Consider the following 20,476-nt stretch of genomic DNA (forward strand, 5'->3'; position numbering starts at 1 on the left):
CTGAGCTCTGTCCTGTGTCTCCTCCCAGTCTTGTCTTCTGCAGTCACAGACCTGCATCCCTGCCAAGGAGAGGACTGCAGGCTCTGTGGATTCTGCCCAGACTGTGCTGGGGAACGCAGCCTCCTGGGCCCTCATTCCTGTCTCTCAGACAACTCCTGTCTCCCTTGGTAAAACAAGAAAGGGAGTGAGGGGGAGAGGACTGGAGGGCCACTGATTGGCTCATTCATGAGTTCTGACCAAAAAAGATTAATTAAGACATATTGTACCTAATACATAAGGTTACTATGAGCACCAAATAAAAACCGTGAAGAGATTACCAAAATACAGGTCACAGGCCCTTAACATATTTGACACAGAGGTCCTCCTGGCCAAGATTATTCATGACAGATTTTTTTAAATTTGGAGGTGGACCTATTTGTTTCATTAGTTTTTAAAAAGGAATATACTTTGATATAAATCTCAAATAAAGTCAAAAATAAGCATAATTAGTAGGAATTGACAATCAACCAGGGAGCATGGCCTAGACTGATGTAAGGAAGAAAGGGTATCAAGACATGAGAGAGACGATGTGGTCAGGGAAGAAGGATATGCCAACGCAGGCGGCGAGATCCACCAACTCCAACGTGGAGCTGTGAGCAAGGCAGAAGCCTGCTAACTCCCGGGTGGAAGGCAAGACACAGGTGCACATCAGAGGAGCCACAGCATCCGCGACTCTCCAAAGTAGAGGGCCAGCTTGATAGCGAGGCTGGAGCTGAAGCCGAAAGGGACCTTCATCCCGGCCCTGCAGAACCCACAAAGAACTCAGTGTGTGAGGAGCCTGCAGCAGGAGTCCAGGGGCCTCACGTGAGGGGAGCTGCTCGCCCTGCCCTGCACCTTGCCTACCCTTCCTCCTGCGACACCCACACTCCACCCGGCTTCCTAGACCAGTGTGGGAGCAGGAGCCTCGTCCTCTGTGCTCCCTGGAGGACACTAGTGCCCAGGCCGGTGACCCACATGCAGTACACCCTCTGCACACACCCACAAGGACAGCAGCGGCCTTTCACCTTCCAGCCTGGTCCCCAGAATCACATTGGGCCAGAAGTTTAAATCAGGTAGATTTAGGGAGACCCAGCCGCAAAATTAGGTAATACCAGAAAATAATCCTAGGTCCAAACAAGAAGCAGAAAGTGAACTTTTTTAGCAAATGTTTATTTATACCAAAATACAAAACATTTCCGAAGCAGAGTAATGTTACATGAGTCATTTAAATACTAAACCTTTACTTGGTTTAACTCGCAACACTCCCGGGGTACCTTCGAGGCTACACATCTGGTCACGGGACGCACTGTGTTGTTTCTCTCTTGGTTCGCTCGTTTTGATTTGTAATTCAGGATATGAGCATGCAGTGTTACTGGCGAAGACTTGGTTAGGGTTCAGCAAGCCTGAAAATACCAGCAAGTGGAGCCTGGAGTGGCAGCCTGAGCCAGGCAGACTGTGAATCTCTCCCTCTTGGGGCTTTGGGGTCACTGTTTCTAACTGGCATATCCCAGGCCAGAGGAATCACTGTGGCCAACAGCCAGGGTGGGCATTATTGCTCAGGGCCCCGCAGCAGTGTGACAGAGCAGTCACCTCCTGGAGCTCCTCTCGGTGGGCAGGGAGGGGCAAGACAGTAGATGCGAGACCAACTGGAGGGTGGCAGCAACAAGAGACCCAGGCCAGCAAAAGGGACCCCGAGGGAGCCAGCTGAGGAAGGGCTGGGAAGGAGAGACTCCAGCCAGTCCTGGCTCTGATTCGGTGGCCAGAGAGCCCACCTCTGGGAAGGGCCCTTTAGCAGTGCTTACAGGTTGGAGATTGTGAGGAAGGAGCACCTGGTCGGAGTGTAGCTATTCCCAAGCATCTCTCCACTCCCTGACAGGAGAAACGGAAGGGGAGCGGACGCAGGAGCGAGTGTGGCCCCTCGCCACATCCCTGGGCACACCTGTCTCCTTCAAGCCCCAGTTGGTGCATTTACTTTGGCATTGTGCACCTGTAAGCTCATGCACACATTCACATGCACACACATACATCACACACCCAAATGCCTGGTTTCCTTTCCACACTGTTCAGGTAGCAGGACCCCACACCTCATCTCTACTACCATCATCCTCTACTCCCAGGGTCCCCTGGGCCCACTGGTCCCCAACAGCCGGCCCCAGGCTTGGCACATGCTGGCATTCCCAGGCTTTGAGAAGAGGGTGATGGAGCAGGGAGCGCCCCAGAGACAGGTTATACAGAGTGTAGAATGTGTTTGTGTAAGGCTTAGGTACAGCACCGATTTTATGTTTTTGTAGTTTGATTTCTAAGTTATCTTTTAGAAGAAAAAAAAAAAAGCTTACTGAAAAAATAGTGTTTTTATTTACTTTTGAGTTACATACCTGAAGTTCAAAAAGTAAGCCTCTAGTCACCATCCAAATTCACACCCAAAGGTGTTCTGTACACGGCTGTACAACATGTTGGTTTGTCTTTAATTTGGAACCAAAGTCAGCCAACCAGTCAATACCGTGAAGTCAGCTGCTCTTGCTAACTGACCTTAAGCAGTTCATTCATACAGAAAAGAAAGACAGAGAGAACACAAAATCTACTCCCAAGTTACCCACCCCAAACCCCTAGGGGAAAAAAAATCAAAGAAGACAAAATACAAGATCTAAAGAACCAGCAGGAGGAGCCAGTCCAGCCGGCTGGCCTCTCAGACAGCACCATAAAGCACCCTAGCACGGTGATGTTACAATACTCAACATTCGAGAAATGGAAACAAGGTCCGAAGAGTCTTCACAAGAAGACCTGGCATGAATGGGGGAAGCCCCAAGGAAAGCTGAAGGAAGCAAATAGAGTTCGAAATGAGAGCAAGAAATCTCATGACGAAACCGAGTCAATCCAGACTCCTTAGAAAAGAAGAACCAAAAGCAGGAGGCCATTAGGTATCTGGAGGAGGGCGCTGGGACCCCTCCCGCACCCCTCCTCACCCTCCCCTTTGGGCATCCACAGAGCTCGGGGTAACAGGAGGGGAACCTCAAGAACCGCCTCCATGTGTGTAATGTGAGCAGCACATCCAGGACAGCGCGGTTCCCCCAGGTGGGAGAGCATGAGGCCACACGTGGTACCGAGAGCTGCTCACGTTAGCAGAGGCTATCCCTCCTCACCGGGTTATGGACAAGGACGGGTATTTAGTGACCACACCCCATCCATGGCCTCCATCTCTGGCCCCACGAACAGCAGTTTGGAAATTAAATCTGAATGGTACTTGAAGACTTTCTCCCACTCACACATTCAATTTAGTAAATGGAGCATCAGCTCTGCCCTTCCCCTCCCACATCTCGCCTAAAGCCCAGCATCCAGCGCATTCCATGGAGCAACCTCCCAGTGCAGACTGCACACTGCCCAACAGCAGAAGCCCCGCCCTGCAGTGGGACTGCATGCTCACCGATGCAGTGCTGTGCAGGCCTGACAGCACTTCTGGTGTCCAGTGCTTGTCCAAGGTGGATCCACGTGAGCCTTCACAGCAAAGGCCCAAGAACAAGGACAAGGCCCGTGCTCTCCCCAGGCGCCCTGGTGATAACAATGCAGAAAGAACACAGCCTGCATGATCTGTGGGAGAGCATCTCCCAGCAGATCTATTCCTTACTCTCATCCATGTATCAGACAGAGGTAGCAAAACAAGAACTCTACACATCCCCCTACTTCCTACCAAAAGGGAAAAGCACCAAAATCCCATAACCCTTCACTGTCTGGGGGCTAAGGAGTAAGTCACAAGCAGAGGGGGCAGCTCACCCCCTAGCAGTGGCTGTGGGCCTCGAAGGCTTCGTCAGACGACCCCTCCCACCTACCTGTCCCATTAACAGAAAGGCTCAAAAACAGGACACCTTGCTTACTCCATGGTCAGATCCCACTGCCCTCTGTTCCACACACCGGGAGATTGATACGAGCTGCCTGTTCCTTCCCCTCCAGTGCCACACCTCACACCCTCTTTCTGAGAGCTGGGTGAGGAAGGACACTGGAGAGTAACACGCCCTCTGCAGGCTCCACAATTTCAAGGTCCCTGTCTTCCCTGCTTTCTCCCAAATGAAATGTCCACTTACACTGACAAATGCGATGGCAATGTGCAGGCTCTCCTCATCTCCCACACCTTGTGTGGCTGAGGATCAAGCCTTTGGCTCAATGTGGAAAGAGATGGAATCTTGAAGGAGCTCTGGGCCTCATGGAGTACACGCCCTTTGAGGTGCCTGTGTGCTGAACTGACTGATTCTACAGGTTACATGTGACCAGGAATGGGACAGAGTCCACTGAGAAAGAGAAAAGGCTGGCTCTGAGAGCCAAAAGCATAGTCACAGAAACCCCTCTTTGGTAGCTCAGGAGGGGGTACGAGCCGGGAAGGGACATAGAAGGCGCTGCTCTTCCTCTTGTTCAGTCTCCCAGAAAAACCTTGTAAGAATCACCTGCTGCAGCTTCTCCTGGCCTCCCGGGGAGTCTTAGGGAAAGATTAGTCATGTGCCAGTTGCAGCCAGGGTTGCAGGCCTCCCAGCACTGCATGGACAGGCCGCTCTCCCACTGTGTCCATAGACAATAGGAAATATTTGGAGCCCCAGAAACAGTGCCCTAATGAATGCAGGGCTGTATAAGATCCACTAAGAAGCAGAAGTTAGGCTCAAGCTCCACCCTGACCCACTTTTCTCATTAACACTACCAACATCCTCATGACCGGGGCATCTGAGTTGCTCAAATGGTCAAAATCCAGTCAAGAGCTCTTAGACAGCTCTTAGACAGCATGGGGAAGAGGGGATAGTGTTGCTGCTTTTGGAGTTATGAGCAGAAACAAGAGATGAGAGCTTGTAGTCACTGAATCTCACCAGGCTCCCTGCACCATCTGGCCCTGCAGTAGCTTCAAACACGTTCTGAGTACTTGGCAAGTCAGAAGGAAGAGCTAGCACCAGGAGCTGGCTGCCGAGGCCACACGGCACGTCGCCTTTGCAGCGAATATGAGGTCTTGAATTCTCAGAGGTATTCTTCAGCCTAGGCAGACTTACTGGCTCCAACTCAAGTGGATACCCCCCGCCCCCCAGGAATCTCCCATTCTTGGTCACATTTTTCCAATACATTGTTCAGGGAAGTCAGTCCCTGACTGGGTACCAGAAGGAAGGTCCCAGTAAAACTCACCCTCCCGGATCTGTCTAAAGTTAATCTCTCATTCCTGATTGTCCATTCATTGTACCAGGATTGGATGACTTCTTCCAACAGCACTTTGTTTTCTAATTAAAACTAAATGAAAATAGCATCAATGACATATTTATACTAAATATCACATTCACACTGGTTCCAAGAATCTGCAGTGATAATTCTCAGGGTATCTCTTTTCCAAGACTGGGTCCTCACAGTCAGCCTCACAAACTGTTACCACCAGTCCTCCAAAACCTGCCGTGAGCCCAGGTGCTACAAACCAGGACGGTCCCTAAAAATCCTGACCACATTCTTTACCAGCTACTGAGCTGGATTCCAAGGAGCTGGACATCAGCCACAGCCACCGAACGATGGCTCCATGGGGTCTCCAGCCCCCTAGCACCCCCACTGGATCAAGCACCTTCCCAGTGTCTCCTACTAGTGCCAAGAGACACTTGGATCCACACTCTCTGAGGTCATCGGATCCCACAACCACCCCCCCCAACATTCAGCTCACTTGTGCATCTACAAGTGAGTTGTTTAAGTTTTTTCATATATACACATTTCTATTAGAAAGACCCAAGCAGCTCTGGACAGAGAATGCATCCCAGAAAGGACGCACAAGGAGGCAGCATCAAGGCATGAGCTAGTTCCCACTAGGGAAGGTGACACTGCTCAAAGCATCTCTAAGCACAGGTACAAAAATAAAGCAAACTATGACTTCATACAGATATATAGATAAGCTAGCTAGATAGACTTGATATAGGTTTTCTCTCTATTTATGTATGTGTGCAGGGGCGCGAGCCCACGCACCCCACCCAGCTCGCATCTCCTGCTTGTTCATGAAGCCCCCAATCTGCAAGGGCCACTTGCCTGAGGCGCCCACTGTAAATCATTACTATTGCATCTGATTCTCACCCCCCAACATAAATTCCCCCAGCTCCTTAAAATAGAACAAGTTATATATATTTATATAATTTTATATACAATCTCCATAAAAAATACACCCAAGCTGGCGTATTATTAATGTGACCCTACTACCAAAGAAAGCCAACATGAAGGAGGGTCTCCCAGGCCTGATGCTACTCAGGCAAAGCAGTGTGTCCCTACACATCTCTTAACACACACACAACACACACACAGATTCCATGCTCGCACAACGCTCTTGCACACACCCACCACACACATTTCCTGAACCCAGGAAGGGAACACTAGAATAGTTGGCAGGCAGGGGTTAGAGAGCAGGAAGATGCCTCACACTGCAGGACAGTAAGGGAATCCTGTTCCTCTGACCCAGCCAAGGACAATGTTAGCTCATGACCAGACCGCTCATTGTCCACAACAACCATTAGAAATACTCACTGATAGAGTGACTGAGTTTCCCTTTCAAGGACTGTGAGATGATCATGAGGTTTAGTCCCTCCATCAGATACAAGGTTTCATAGCTTGCCAAGCCAAAGAGAAGCAAAATACCACCTGGCCCTCTTCATTGGCATGAGGGGGCATTGGGCATTGGCCCCTTCCATCTACTTAGGCAAAACCCGAAACATAGCCGAAACAAGCATGCTTGCAGTATTCCTAAGGCTGAAAAATGAAAATACCCCTCCCCAGCCCAACCCTAGTACCCTCCCAAATTCCCTTCCCCACCCAACCACTTCCCTGTCTCAAACCATGCACAAGTTCAAGATCCCTGGAGCCATATAGAAGTGAGGGAGGGGAGGGAAGGGAACCTAACTCATGAGTGTATGAGATACAGGGGCAGAGCTAGCCCTAGTTCCTAAAATAATCCAGGAAATCCAGTGCTAGGGGCAGAGGCACAGGATTAGTGAGACAGGTTTCTTCAAGACCCACAGGAAAAACAGGCTCAGATGGCCATTCCTGTCACCAAGTAGAGGGATGGGAAAGGCAGACACCAAGGGCCAGGGATGGGAGGAGGCTCTGGGATACTTTGGTTACTCCCCAGGCTGGCTTTCCCTGGCAGCATCCAGAGCTGCTGTCCCCAGCTCTCTTCAGAATCCCTAACCATTGCCACTGACCCCTGCAGAAGAGAGTTCCCAGGCAACAGTAAAGACTGGCTGCTGCTCTATGGAAGTGTTTATCAATCAATTCCTCCTCTAAAGCATTACCAGCCATTAATGGTATTTGCAATAATTCTTAGTTTTTCATTGACACAGAAACCCTGAGGGTCTACAGGTGTCTTTGAACAACAAGTCAATAGACTGGGAATTTTTCTATCAGTTTAAAATGAGGTCCTAAAAAAAATCTCTACTCTCTTGGCAAAACAACACACAAAACATCTGGTGGGAAGAGTATATTTGCTCCTCAAAGACTTATCTGAAAGTGTAGATAGGGGCCCAGAAATAAAGGTCTTGGCCCTAAGCAGACGGACCGTCAGAGATGACACGCCCCTGACCAAACATCAAGTTGGTGAGGGCGCTGAAAAGCCCAGTCTTGGCCTTGAGCCTTGGTTTACTGACTTCTTCTAAAGAGGTGATTTTTAATTCCACCTCTTGATCCAAATGGAAGCAGAGCTGGAGACTTTAAGAAAGGAAGAATGTCTGCTCTCTGATTTCAAGGTGAAATGGTTTCCACCTCAGCTGCAGATGGGTTACTTTCCAAAGAAGAGAAGTAAAGATAAAACCTCAAGGCCTGACCACTCTGTAGCTCCACAGCCTGAACGGACTCTGTGTAACCCAAGAAAGCTGACAAGTACGGACGCCCAGCTCCCACTGTCACCAGGACCTGTGAGAATCTTCAAATGGTGGACAAAAGGAAAGGCACTCTGCCACTTCTGCTTACTAAAACAAGCTCAGGAAGCCCCTGAGGACAACCCTTTCTTCACCACCTGACCTAGAGCTAAGGATAGACTGGCCATTTCAAGACGAGTCTCCGTGCGCCAGACCTGAGGACATTCCAAAAACAAAGACAGAAAGTTGAAGAACATGACAAGGATGACCACATCTCAGCATTTAGCATCAGAAGCTAATTCTAGAGGCAGCGGGAAGTCCAGTTGAGAAGCAAGATCTTTTCCGACATGCAGTCTGAGCACGTACACCAGCCCAGCCTCAGCCTACTCTCAGTGGCTAAGTCCCTTCCCACTTCTGTCCCCAGGGTCTCTGCTACTATCTCTCCTCCATCTGACCCTCAGTGGACAGTCACTTGCCCCTTTGGGACAATGCCCCAGTGTTGACCCTAAATTGTCAGGGTGCAGATGCCCTGAGGAGAGAGGCAAGGCTTGGGGCCCCTGCCTGGGTGCCACCAGGCAGACCCAGGACTCCTGCCCCTACACCATGACAGAGCCAGTGCTCTATGCCCTTTTGGCCTTCCACCATGGCAAAGGACCAGGCCTCTTCTCCATGTTCCAGCTCTCTAACACCTCCTCCTAAAACATGGGCAATGGCTGCTTAACGGAGAGCTGGCCACTGAGGCCCTTCCTGAGCCCTCCCCACAGCAGTACTGAGCAGGACTCTGAGCCACCATCTGCCTGGAGCCTGTACTGCCTGTCCTGGAAGACACAGAAGGGCAGGCTGAGCTAAGAGCACTGACGGAAATGCTCATAGCTCCCACAGAGCATCAGGGAGCCTCCCCTAATTCCTGCCCTTCTCTGTCCTTAGGCTCTTTCCTACTGCCTCCCCCAACCCCTATGATGTCACCCAAAGCTCTTTACATGAAAGCAAAGCAAGCTGTTCCTTCTCAGGGTTCTCTACATACCAATAAAATATATTTTATCTATAGTTCTTCCCCCAGCCCACACCAAAAACCCAAAAGACACTTGCAAACAATACTGGAAGAAACCGTTACAGCCACACACACTTCAGGTCTGAGTCAAACCCTGTGTGGTAGCAAAGATGCCTGATGTTCTGTGGCCTCAGTTTCTCTCCTGAAGCTGTTTGTCAGTCTTGCCAGAAAAAAGAGAAATCTACATGTGAAGCTTATCCAGTTTCCTGTGTGAGAAAAGGGCAGAGGAATAAACAGCTGAAATCCATTTAACCCCAGGTATTTTAGAAGAGAAATAAAGACGGAGACCATGGAAAAACACCAACAACCCTCCCCGTCCACTGCTGCTGGAGCCATCTCCAGCATCCCAACTGTGACCCAGATCCTCAAGACAGGCTCTGGCCCCACTGGCCCTTGAAACCTAGTGTTCCTCCTGCTAAGAAAGCAAGTGTCGAACAGCCTCTCCCACCCTGGTCTTTCCACAAGCCCTGCAAGGACGGAAGGCCAGCCGGTGGGGCCAGTCCCGGGCAGATGCTCCGCTGGAACCGAGACCACGCACACACGGCTTCGGGGCAGAGCCATGACGCCTGCTGGTGGCCAGTCAGCACTCAAGATTCGGATGCACACCAGACTCGCCTCCTTATTGCTCACTACTTCCCTGCACACTTGCAGTCTTTCAGCTTCTTAGAGACTTCACTGTCTTCCTGGTCTGTGGACCATCTGCTGACCCAACAGCCACTGTTTCCAGCCCAGATGCAGAAGAAAGCTGCAGATAAAAATCCAAGATACAAGAACAGGATTTTATCTGAACTGTGTCTATGGCAAGGCTACCAGATCCTAAAACAGGAAGTCTGGAAGACTGATCTCCCAGGCTGGAGGGTGAAGAGTCCTAAAAAGCTTCATAGTTGTCATTGCCATGTTCAAAAGCAGAGCACAAAGGACACTGGTCCCTAATAATGGATCCACTCACCATACAGACTCACATGCACCTGTCAACACGGCCCGCTGAACAGTATGCTAACACCCTCATCCTCCGTCCCATGGCGGAACAAAATTGGATTCTGTGAACTTCCTCTGAAGTCTTTAAAGGAAAGAATGAAACAGCTTCCAGAGGTATAGGAAGGAGGCTGGCCTCCAAGGACACAGTCACAAGAAGAAAGCCACATAAGGAGGAGAAAAAGCCCAAGGCCACTGAGGATAGGTAGACCTTGTGTCCTTTCCAGCCCTAGGGACACCGCAACAGGGCTGCTGCCCAGTGGCCAGCAAAAACACAGCTTCCACTATTTGGTCTTCTGTACTGAGGTGAGGGGTGCTGCCAGAGGCAAGGAGAGAGGGTGGGAGTCAGCACCTCTGTCCACCTTGGGCCCAAGAAAGCCCAGATACGGGCCACAGTGCCTCAGCCACAAGCCCTGCTTCCAGCCCCACACAACATCCCAAGGAAGCAAACTTCCCACCTGAGCGTCTCTTCTTTCCTTTCCTAACCTCAAGGCCCAGACAACTTTAAGGCCTAAAATTCCCACAAGGCTGCTTCAAAACAGCTGCCTGAATTCAACCTTATGTCCAACAGCCCTGACACTCCATACCCACATTCCACCCAGGCCCTAGGTGGCACCCTGGGGGAGCAATCACACACTGCCAGAGGACAGAGGCCACGGACAGACCCACCGAGAGCCCCACAGCTCACGCTGGCTAGGAGCGCAGGTAGGTGTGCTCCCAACAGCCCCCAGGAGAGACACTGCAGGAACAGCCCAGGTGGTACAGTGGCAAAGGCAGCATGGCCACTGGAAGGACACAAGCTGTTGCCCACTCTACTATCAACTTCCTTCCCCAGAGTTGCTGCCCAGTGGTCAAGGGGATTCCCACAGAGGAAGGCATCTGCTGAAGCATCTGGAGGGCACCCCCAGAGCCCACAACTAATCCCAGCATGACTGAAACGACCCTCTGCACCTCTTTCACCCGTGTCCAGAAACAAACTGTGGTAGGTGGCTTGCAGGGCAGAGCAGGCCCCCCCAGTCACTAGGACAGAGAAGAAAGCACCAGGCCTGGCTGGCTGAGACGAAGTCTGTCCCCAGGATGGAAGCTCCAGCCAAAGAACCAGCCTGCTAGCTGCAGCTAGAGGCCAAGCTTACTTTGGTCCTTGGGCCAAGCCCCTGGCAGCTGCAGTGAGACCAGCAGAAGCCTTCGAGGGCTTTGACATGGCTGATGTCCAAGCAGGTCACTGGGAAGAGGTGAATAACCCACAAGACAGCAGCACCAAGAAGAAAACACTTCCAGGAACCTGGTGGCTCCTGCCATCCTCAGCCAGACCAACCTGCAGGGGAAGAGGGGACGCCAGGGCAGCCACACATTCCACCCATCCTCAGCCCAGCACCCTGCTGGGAAGACCAGGACACCGAGCAGGAAGACTGCCCACTGTGGAAGCTTCCGGTGCAAAAGGTTTGAAGTAGGGCAAGATTTTGGCAAGAAGACTAGGGCCAGACCCCAGCCGACCACCCTTGCCCCTCTATTCCGAAGCCCTGACCAGCTCACCTTTATTGTACAAGGAAGGGGTACCCTAGTTCCACCAGAGCCCACACGACAGGAGTGTGGGTCCTGAGGAAGGGAGGAGGACCGCAGGCAGTGCAGAGCAGCAGGCGGCGCGTGCAGCCACGGGTGGCTCTGCACAAGTGGCAATTAATCAATCTGGAGAATTAGCTTCCACAAAAGGAAAGGAGGAGCCAATCAGCTGTGGTGGAACGCGCCTCAGACAGTGCTCTGCACAGCCGCATATAATTAAAGCCATGGCTGCTCCAGGCTCCGAACAGGTGGCTCCAGGCTCCAGGACCTTTGGCCACAGGGCTCCCAGCTGAAGGAACTGATGTGCAGCCAGATGGCTCTGGCGCCTGTCAGCCCCACCACTAGGCAGCTTCCAGTTCTGAAGCCTGAGCCAAACTGCGGAAGAAGAAAGATGCTGCTCACCTCTTCTCCATCAGTGGCCAAGCAATAAACACTATGTTGTGTTCAGCGGTGATGCACTGCTGAGTTCCTACTGGTAACTGTGGCAGGGCCCCATTTCTGCTCTGGATGCAAGAAACTACAGAGGACGATGGTGAACTTGGCCAAGAGGTGTGAGCTCTTTCGGCAGGAAGCCCCACAAGGCAGACGTGTAGGCACCGGGCTGGCCAGGGCCAGCCCTGCTCACCAGCCCCAGCTGTCCACTACTCCTCCTTCCTCATGGACCACGGAAAGAAACAGCACTTTGCTCTGAAGTACATATATATACACATAGAGAAACCCACCAACTACACACGTGTGCATTGTATCTATATCTATATATATGTGGGGTCAGGAAAAAGGGACAGAGGTCCAGCCCTCTCCCGGGACTCAAAGATCTGAAACTGAAGCCGAGCAGAAAAAGCCACAGCTTTCCTTTTCTTCATATCCAGAGACAGCTGAGGAAGTGAGAGGATTTCATCTCAGTGAAGAGGGGAGATGGGACAGAGCCAGGTGACCCTGTGTCACGAGTCACTTCCTGACTCTGACCCACAGGCGGAAGGATGGCCCTGGCTCTGGTCCTGTGGACCAGGCCAGCCAGCTAGGACCAAGGGGTGGAGGTGGCGTGCAGAACTCAGATCCATCCCCTGGCGGACAGAGGGAGACAAGGCCCTCGCAGTCTCTCCCTAGCCCCCAGCCCTGCAGCCTGCCCTGGGGACACTTAAGAGTGGCATGGCGTCACAGCAGAGTGGCGTGGCCTGGGTCATCATGATCCGCACTCTTGAGGATTGCCGTCTGGTCTTCCGGAAGCTGACGGTGGCACAAGTCTGAGAGCCGGGCGAAGGGGTCGGGGCGAGAGTGCCTCTTCTTCTTTCGAAGGCAGACGGCTTCGTCGGGCCACAGAACCTGAGAGTTGGGACGCTGCTGAGCCTGAGAGGCAGAACCGTCTAAAGACAGGAAAGAGACACACAAAAGAAACAGGAAAGGCGGTGAAAAGGCTGAGTGCACACTCTGAGCTTCCAATGCAAAAACAAGAGACTGCCCGTGTGTGGAGGGCCACGATCAAACCTGCAGAGAACACGCCTCCGGGCTGCTGTGGCAACAGACAGTCAGCCCCAGGCCCTGCTCCGGCAGGTGAGGAAAGGAGGCTGAGGAGGGCCTGCTTTCTGTGAATTCACAGATCTCACTGATTAACCTGCAAGCATTTCCTCTGCGGTACCTCTTGCGGACTGGACATCATTCTAGGTGCCAAAAATGAGGGCTTCCAAGAATGGGTGGGGTCCCCACATTTTCCCACTCACCCCAAGCAACAGATTTTAATGACATACAACACAGCCAGGGCAGGACCCTGCCTGGCCTGAGAGGGCCACTCCTCTGTCTCAGGGTCCTTCAGAGGATGCTTTGGTTTTGGATATTTTAGCACACGAGCAAAAACGAAGATGCAAATTGTCAAAATGCAAGAGTTCAGATGTCAAAAATGCAACAGAGAAGGATAAAATAGGGTCAAGTGATAACCAAGGATTCTGCCCTCTGAAGGTTAATTCTTAAAGGATGTCTGGGACTCCAAGCCTTCTGCAGATCTGAAGGAAATGATTCCCAGCCGAAGGGGGAACCCTGAGTCAAGAGTAAACACAGCACATCCCAGAGGTGGTCACAGAGAGTCTGCAGAGACAGGCAGGGTGTTAGGCTCTGAAATCTGTTCTGGTGGCAAGAAGTGCCTGGAACGTTTCTGTCAGAAGTGCACGCAAGACTGTGTGTGTGTGTGTGTGTGTGTGTGTGTGTGTGTGTGTGTGTGTGTGTGTGTTTGCACATACGTATGTACATCCATATACACTCAATCACATTTTCTGAGGACACACTGACTGTGTGCAGAGTGTGCTGCAGGAGCAGAGGGGTAGAGACCCAGGGCCACCACCAGGGTCCACAGCCGCGCAGGCAGAAAGGAGGGAGTTCATGCTGCAGCTTTTGTAGTGAAGTCACCAAAAGGGGGCAAGGTTCAGAGCCAGCAGACTAAATGGATGAAGTGTGATCAAGAGAGTAGGAAGAAGAGCACAGGAGGAAGCCACCGGAGCAACCAGGCAGGAACCACTCACTGACCTGAAGAAGCCAGTCCGCGGTTGCACTGTGACATCACACAGGGTCACGGCACAACCGAGTGCACTCCCAACAGTCAACGCACACACGAACACAAGCTCAAAGAAGGTACCTGGCAGACATGAGAGCTACCGGACAGAACAGGCGCCAGGACCACTGCAGCTTATTGTGCAATAAGCGAAGGCCTTTTACTCATTATAAATTGAAGTCAGGCACCACATAATCACAGCATCTGTTGATGGTGGACCCACAGACAATGCCACATGGTGACATCCTGGCCCAGCTAGTTCGTGTGAACACACTTTGCGATAACAGAATCACCTAACAATACACCCTTCAGAATGCCCTCAGGGTCAGGAACATGTGACTACACACCGCTCACACACACATAAGGTAAATAGAGAGCTGGACAGACAGACAGACAGACAGGTAGAGAGATAGATAGAATACAACAGATAAATAGCTCTTGAAATGAGTTTAAGATGGTGGAAAGCTCAGCAATGGGCTCCAATTTCTCCCCTAAGCTTTAAAACATTCACTTTCTTTTCTCTGCCTCAGGATTTCCATTCCCAAACTGGTAAGAAACTAACACCACACACACGCTAAATCCCTGATCAGCCATCACCATTTCCCACCAATTCGGCAGGCTTCCCTCTGCATGATGCTTCTAGGGAAAGTTACTCTACAGCTGCTATCCAAGATCTGCAAAGAAATGGCTGAGTGATCGTCCTGGACACTGCACTACAATATTCCTAAAGCCATCAATGGAGAGCATTTGATAAATATCAAGGAATCTTCTGAAAGAGGACCGAGTTATTTTTACGTGGTACTTGGAAGCTACCAATCACTGCCAGACAATCATCAGACATTCGTGAGTGGAGCTCCCCTTTATGAGACAGGAAGACACTGCTTTATCTACCAAGAGAAGTCTGGACACTCCGCAGGGGGTGGTCCATGCCACCAGCACCCTAAGTTTCATCACTCCCATGTCAAACAGAAGGCTTGAGGTGATCCTAGGGAAACAGACAGATAAGGAGATTGAGACGTTTTCAAGGTGTGCTGTAGAATGGAGAAAAGATATACACTATTTACATCGTTTAAAAACACATCAAAACACAGCAGAAAAGGGTCTGTAGGCACCCAAGCCACGGAGCCACAGTTCCCTAGCTAGGGGCAGGACTGGATGGGGAGGCAATCGCATTTTCACCTTTCTTGCTTTCTACATGAAAATCACTTGTGATTACTTTAAAATGAATGGCTAAAAAGAGACCAAGAACAAGAAAAGTTGGTGGATGCAATTCTAGAAAACCCCAGGCTGGGAGCCTGGGCCCAGCAATCCTCATCCTTCAGGACAAAGCAAGGTGGAAAGAGGAGCGGCCACTTCCCACCATTTACCGGATCGTTTCTTTGACTTCGAGGAGCCCTTGGATGACTTTTTGGGCTTCTTTATCCGTTGGTATTTCAGAGCCTCCAGCCTCTCAGGTGCAGCAGCATTCCCGGGAGCAGGTGGGAGTATTCTGCAAGGGACAATTAGAGAGGTACAGGTCAGCTCCCGGATGGGGGAGCTTGGAAGAGGGACTGGAAGAAAGCCAAAGAGCTGGCCTGCAGAAGGATGGAGCCCAGAGGACGGAGTCCAAGGTGTCCACTCTGGTCCCTTGACACCTGCCTTGCTATTGCTCCTGGAAGGGAGAAAACCCAGAGAGCACCAGCAGTGGATGGCCTACCTCAGGTGGGACCCAAGCTGTAGAGCGATGAGAAGACCCTAGGAAAGGGAGAGACAGACTTTAATAATAAGCCCCACCACACCATTCAAGTGCAGTAAGTGTCAAAGAAGCAGGTTCAGTGTCTGCAGTTCCTAGACATCATCGCAATAAAGGCCTTCAACTGCAAAGTAAAAGGGTGGATTAAAGCAGAAAGCAAGCAACTCCAGCCCCACTTTACTGTCCTCCAGTCCCGGAAAGAGGAAGGGCCAAGTGGGAACCCCAATGCCAATGACCACATCAATGGAAAGTCCACAAACCCAGCTTCACTGGTTCTTCCCACTTGTCCCAAAAGATGCAGCTGGAACGTCTGCAGCTGCAGCAACAAGTTCTTGTCACAGGCCAACAGAGCAGAAGGGTTGCCTACTTGACCTCCTGCAGATGAGGCTCAGATATGCTGTGTCTTGTAAGATAACAGAAGAAGGAAGAAGATTATGACAGGTGTTTGCATCTACAGCCCTCACAAAGCCATTGCTGTTGGTCACAAGGACCCAGTGGACACTACATGTTAAGACTCCACAGAGAGGGGCTGGGGATTTAGCTCAGCGGCATAAGCGCCTGCCTTGCAAGCAGGCAGTCGTGAGTTCGATCCCTGGTACCAATAAAAAGGAAAAAGACAAAAAAAAAAAAAAAAAAAGACTCCACAGAGGTAAGGAGGCTGCTGGGAGAGAAGACTCCTGCATGCAGGTTCCCCTTCCTGCACCCCAGCTGAGGAACACAGGGCATCATTTGCACAGATGGATCAAATGCATGGTGAAGAAAGTCAACTATTTAACCACAGCCCTGCAGCCCATGTGTCACCGGGGATCAAAGCAAACTGAGAGGACAGCAATACGACAACTGTGCATTTTGGAGAGAACTTTTTTCAAGAGTCATGAAAGAAGAAAGCCTGGAAGAATGTTATCCGTATCATTTCTTCTCAAAGGAAGTCAGCTTCGAACCTGAGGAATAAAGGGGAAAGCAAAGGACAGGGTACTCTTTCCTCCCACCAGCAGGGTCTGGCACATGATGCGAGCAGCAGGGATGTTCTAGGGTGACAGCAGAGGGAGGCAACATGTTCTTCTCTTCTTCAGCACCCTCACCTCCCTCCCCCATCTCTGCCAATTATGTTTCGGTAAATCCTGATCAAAAGATGAACAGCCTATGAGGACCAAATAAGCCCCCTAAGGTCAGGGAGCAGCTGGAGTCATAAAAAATGAAAAGAGATGAAAAGACTGCAACCCTGTCTCCACCAAGTCAAATGTCTCTGCTAGCACCAAGAAGAGACTTACAGACACTCTGGTTACTGGCAATGGCCTCCACCTTCTTTGATGGCCATGTCTTCCAGTACATAAAGTATCAAGAAGCTCCCTCAAAGTTCAACTCAGGGATGTCTTCCTGACTCTGCACAGCCCCAACAATAGTGCTACACACTTCCACGAAGGCACACACACCTCACGGAGAGGTCCTCCAGCTCAACCACAGAAACCAGGTCCTTCCCCCAAGACCCAACAAGCCAATGGCACATTCCTTCCTCTTCTCCAAAGAAGCCTCCTGAAAGGAATTTGGAAGGCAAAGGGCAGAAAGGAGCCTGCCTTCCTGAGGGTTGGGTGAATGTCTGATCCCCTCTTGGCCATGACCAGAGCTTCTTCACGCTGCATAAAAGGAAGATGCAAGGCATGAGTCTACCTGTTCAGTTTCCCCACCTCCTGGTCCTGGCCGGCCTCAACAGAAACACTATACAAGCTAAGTGACAGACGGTCTGAGGGCACAGGACAGGCGAGGACAGAGGCCACCAACATAGCTCTGGATGATGCAGTTACAACACAGCCTCCATCATCTCCAACCAACAGCAGAGGCAGGCACATGAAGGCCCTTCCTGCTCCTTAATGCTTGAGTGTAACACCCACTTGCCCGGTGAGATGCTGGGGGAAGAGGCAGAGGAAGCTCACTCGTGTACTTGCAACGGTCAGGGAAAAGATGAACCCACCAGGAGTTTGCAAGCCAGTCCCTACCAGCCTACAACAGACAGCCACTCTCCAGCGGGGTCAGCACACAGCCAGAAGCTGTATAGGGCAGCCCTGCAGATACCTAGTCTGACTTCAAACAAGGTGGAACTTCCCAGAGAGAATTACTGCTATAACCAACATATGATTACTATTATCATTTTCACCAGGCTGGGCACCGTCCTAAGTTTACTATGATTGTCTCTAACCTCTACAACAGCGCACAGAGGTACATATAACATTGATCCCATTTTTATATGGAGAAACTGAAGTTTAGAAAGGTTAAGCAACTTATCCAACAGTCTGATTCTAGTATTCCACTAAACTGCTCTTCAATTTCCTTCCCACAGACACAGGTGCAGAAGCTATTATAGAACTGCACTGTTCCTATACTGCTCCCATACTGCTCTGGAGAACGAAAGCTGCCCTGCAAGGCACACAATGAAGGCTTGTGCCTCGGGGCAGCCAGGGTGAGTGAAGCATGCCAGACGGGCAGACCAGCTGAACTTAGGACTTTGAGCAAAAATTCGCAAACAATGATGATCCGTGGAGGACAAGAAGCCAGTTTTCCTTTGAGAATCAGCCAAACTCCACCGCTGCCCACCTAGTTCAGCTCCTGACTCAGCACTCAGTCAGACACTGCAACGGGACAGAAGGAGTTCCCAGGTGCAACAGGACACTCGCCAAATGCCAGTGGCAAAAATAAAAGCCAGTGTCTCGCAAGACAGGTGGAAGGAAGGGGCTAAGCAAAACAGGCCTATTTTTGTGGATCATACAGAAAAGATAACAGAAATATATTCCTTCAGACTTTATCAACAGCCCAGAAAGCTCACTGAGCCAAGCTACCTCTCTTTTTAGGAAGGACCATGTCCCTAAGTCCTGCAGGAGCCATTCTGGTTAGGAAGCTTTGGGTGCTGGTGTCCCAGCTAAGAAGCTGGGACGGAGCACCTCCTCCCGAACCCTAGAATAAAGCTGTGAAGTGTGCGGAATCGGACCTGTGGAAGGGCACTGTGGGTCTCCATCCTATCAGCCTACACTTGTCTGAACACGCAGGGACACTGCAAACCATGGGAAGTAAGTATTTCTACGGAAAGATGAAATCACCAAAGCCCTCCCATAAATCCCCGTTCTCTAATTATTAACACTGAATTGCTGGGGATCAACTTCACTCTCACTGGCTTGGGGCTCTGCCTCCCTAGGGAAGCTGAGGAAAGAGGCAGCCAGACACAAAGTGCAGGCAAACCTCCAGGCAGGGCAGATAAAACCTATCTGGGCACACCTTCCCGAGGCACCCTCAGAACTGACCCTCATGATAGTTCCTAGTCATCCTCCAGCCAACAGGCAGGGGCAGTGACACAGGCCATGCCCTTCTCTCCAGCACGGCCTGAGAGCAAACGCCATATGCCTGGAGCGACACCACGGACAGCAGGAGGCACGGGAGACCCACTCCCATGTGTGCTCTGGCCCTGGAAAAGGTGCCCCCATGCCCACGGGCAGCAGGTCAGCCCCACGCAGCCTCCCGCAGATGGTCTCTTTCGGTGTTCGGCCTCAGAACCCAGGAGAGGCTTGGTCCAAAGGGGAGTTCCCTCTTACGGCTCGCCTAGGAGGAGGGGGCCGCCGCCTGCTTCCAGAGCCAGGTGTCACTGATGTCATAGCAGATACTAAGGGAAAGGGCGCCAGATAGAGATGAGCAGGAAAGGGGGCATTGGAGGAGAGCTGGGCCACGGCTCAGCCCCCAGCCATCCACAGAAGGACAGGTCCACACAGCACAACTCCCCACACTGAGACGGGAGTCGAGAAGAGGAGAAAACAGGGGAAGAGGATACAGGAGCATGGGGGGAACTGACAGGTGCGGGCAGAAGGAACAGGAGACTCCAAGGGAAAGAAACAGCAAGAACAGATGTAGACAAGAGGCGGCACGACTTCTCCAAGCAGGACGGAGAGGAAACACATGCAAAGGCACGGTGTGAAGACAGCGTCTGCACAGGCGCCGCCGTCTCCCCATGGCCCCAGCAGCTTGCGCCCCAGGGAGGTCTCAGCAAGCAGGAGAGTGAGCAGAGCTCCCGCTGCCCAGCACATGAAGGTCTAACTCAGGGGTGGGAGGACTCCCTTCTCCTAGGCTGGGGATGTTGGCCAAGCCCGGGACAGGAACAACAGTCCCTCGTCGCTGCCCCTGGTTTCTGGGTTTGCCACAGCAGTGGTAGGGTAGCTGGGTTCTCTCAGATCTGGTGTGAGGGGCACTGGGGAATGAGGGGGTGTGGCAGGAAGGGGCAGAGGGCAAGTAACAGGTGGGAAGGGAGTTGAGGCACTTTCAAAAGCCAGGGTGAGAGCAAGTCTAAAACTATCGTGCCCCCGACGGCAACAGACACGGTCTACCTGGGGAGGCCAGGAAGGTACCGGCAGCTGCCACCCCTCTCTGGAGAAGGCTCAGGAGGCCTGGGCCAGGTGAGCTCATAAAGCTGCCACTGGCCCTTGGGCTCTCGCCAGTGCTTGTGGCTGCAGTGTGACACCGGACAGCCTCGTGTTCAGTTCTGGGGACTCATGGCTGCTGAGAGTTCTAAAAGGCAGCTATCTTTACATGGGGGCCCTGTTCAAAGTGACATTTACAGCCCTTAGTTAGGACAGTCAGCTTCCTGGGCAAGGTGAGGTGGGAGGGACACAGCTGCCAGCAGCCCACCGCACCCAAACAGAAGGCTCCCTTCTGCATCCAGACAGGGGCGAGCACAGAGACATCACTCTGGATTACTCTGAGCCTCTCTTTGAGAGCTCAGGGCCCCA

General features: G+C 51.6%; 1 protein-coding gene across 5 annotated transcripts in view; it reads right to left on the minus strand.

Moving 5' to 3' along the window:
• Nucleotides 1–1,167: 1,167 nt before the first annotated feature.
• The window catches only part of Igsf9b (immunoglobulin superfamily member 9B), a 53,338-nt gene continuing 34,029 nt past the window's right edge, over nucleotides 1,168–20,476 (minus strand). For 4 of the 5 annotated variants that reach the window (XM_003472547.5, XM_013155519.3, XM_063256114.1 and 1 more), the window contains 2 exons: nucleotides 15,349–15,470; nucleotides 1,168–12,806 (listed from right to left, as the gene is read on the minus strand). In XM_003472547.5, the coding sequence (XP_003472595.2) occupies nucleotides 12,598–12,806; nucleotides 15,349–15,470 (331 nt within the window). In that variant the 3' untranslated portion in view covers nucleotides 1,168–12,597. The remainder of the gene's footprint in view (nucleotides 12,807–15,348; nucleotides 15,471–20,476) is intronic. The other variant, XR_010049751.1, reaches the window with a different exon arrangement.

This window comes from Cavia porcellus, unplaced genomic scaffold, assembly GCF_034190915.1.
Source record: "Cavia porcellus strain 051 isolate PalLab524CR breed Dunkin Hartley unplaced genomic scaffold, mCavPor4.1 scaffold_9, whole genome shotgun sequence".
Classification (NCBI taxonomy): domain Eukaryota; kingdom Metazoa; phylum Chordata; class Mammalia; order Rodentia; family Caviidae; genus Cavia; species Cavia porcellus.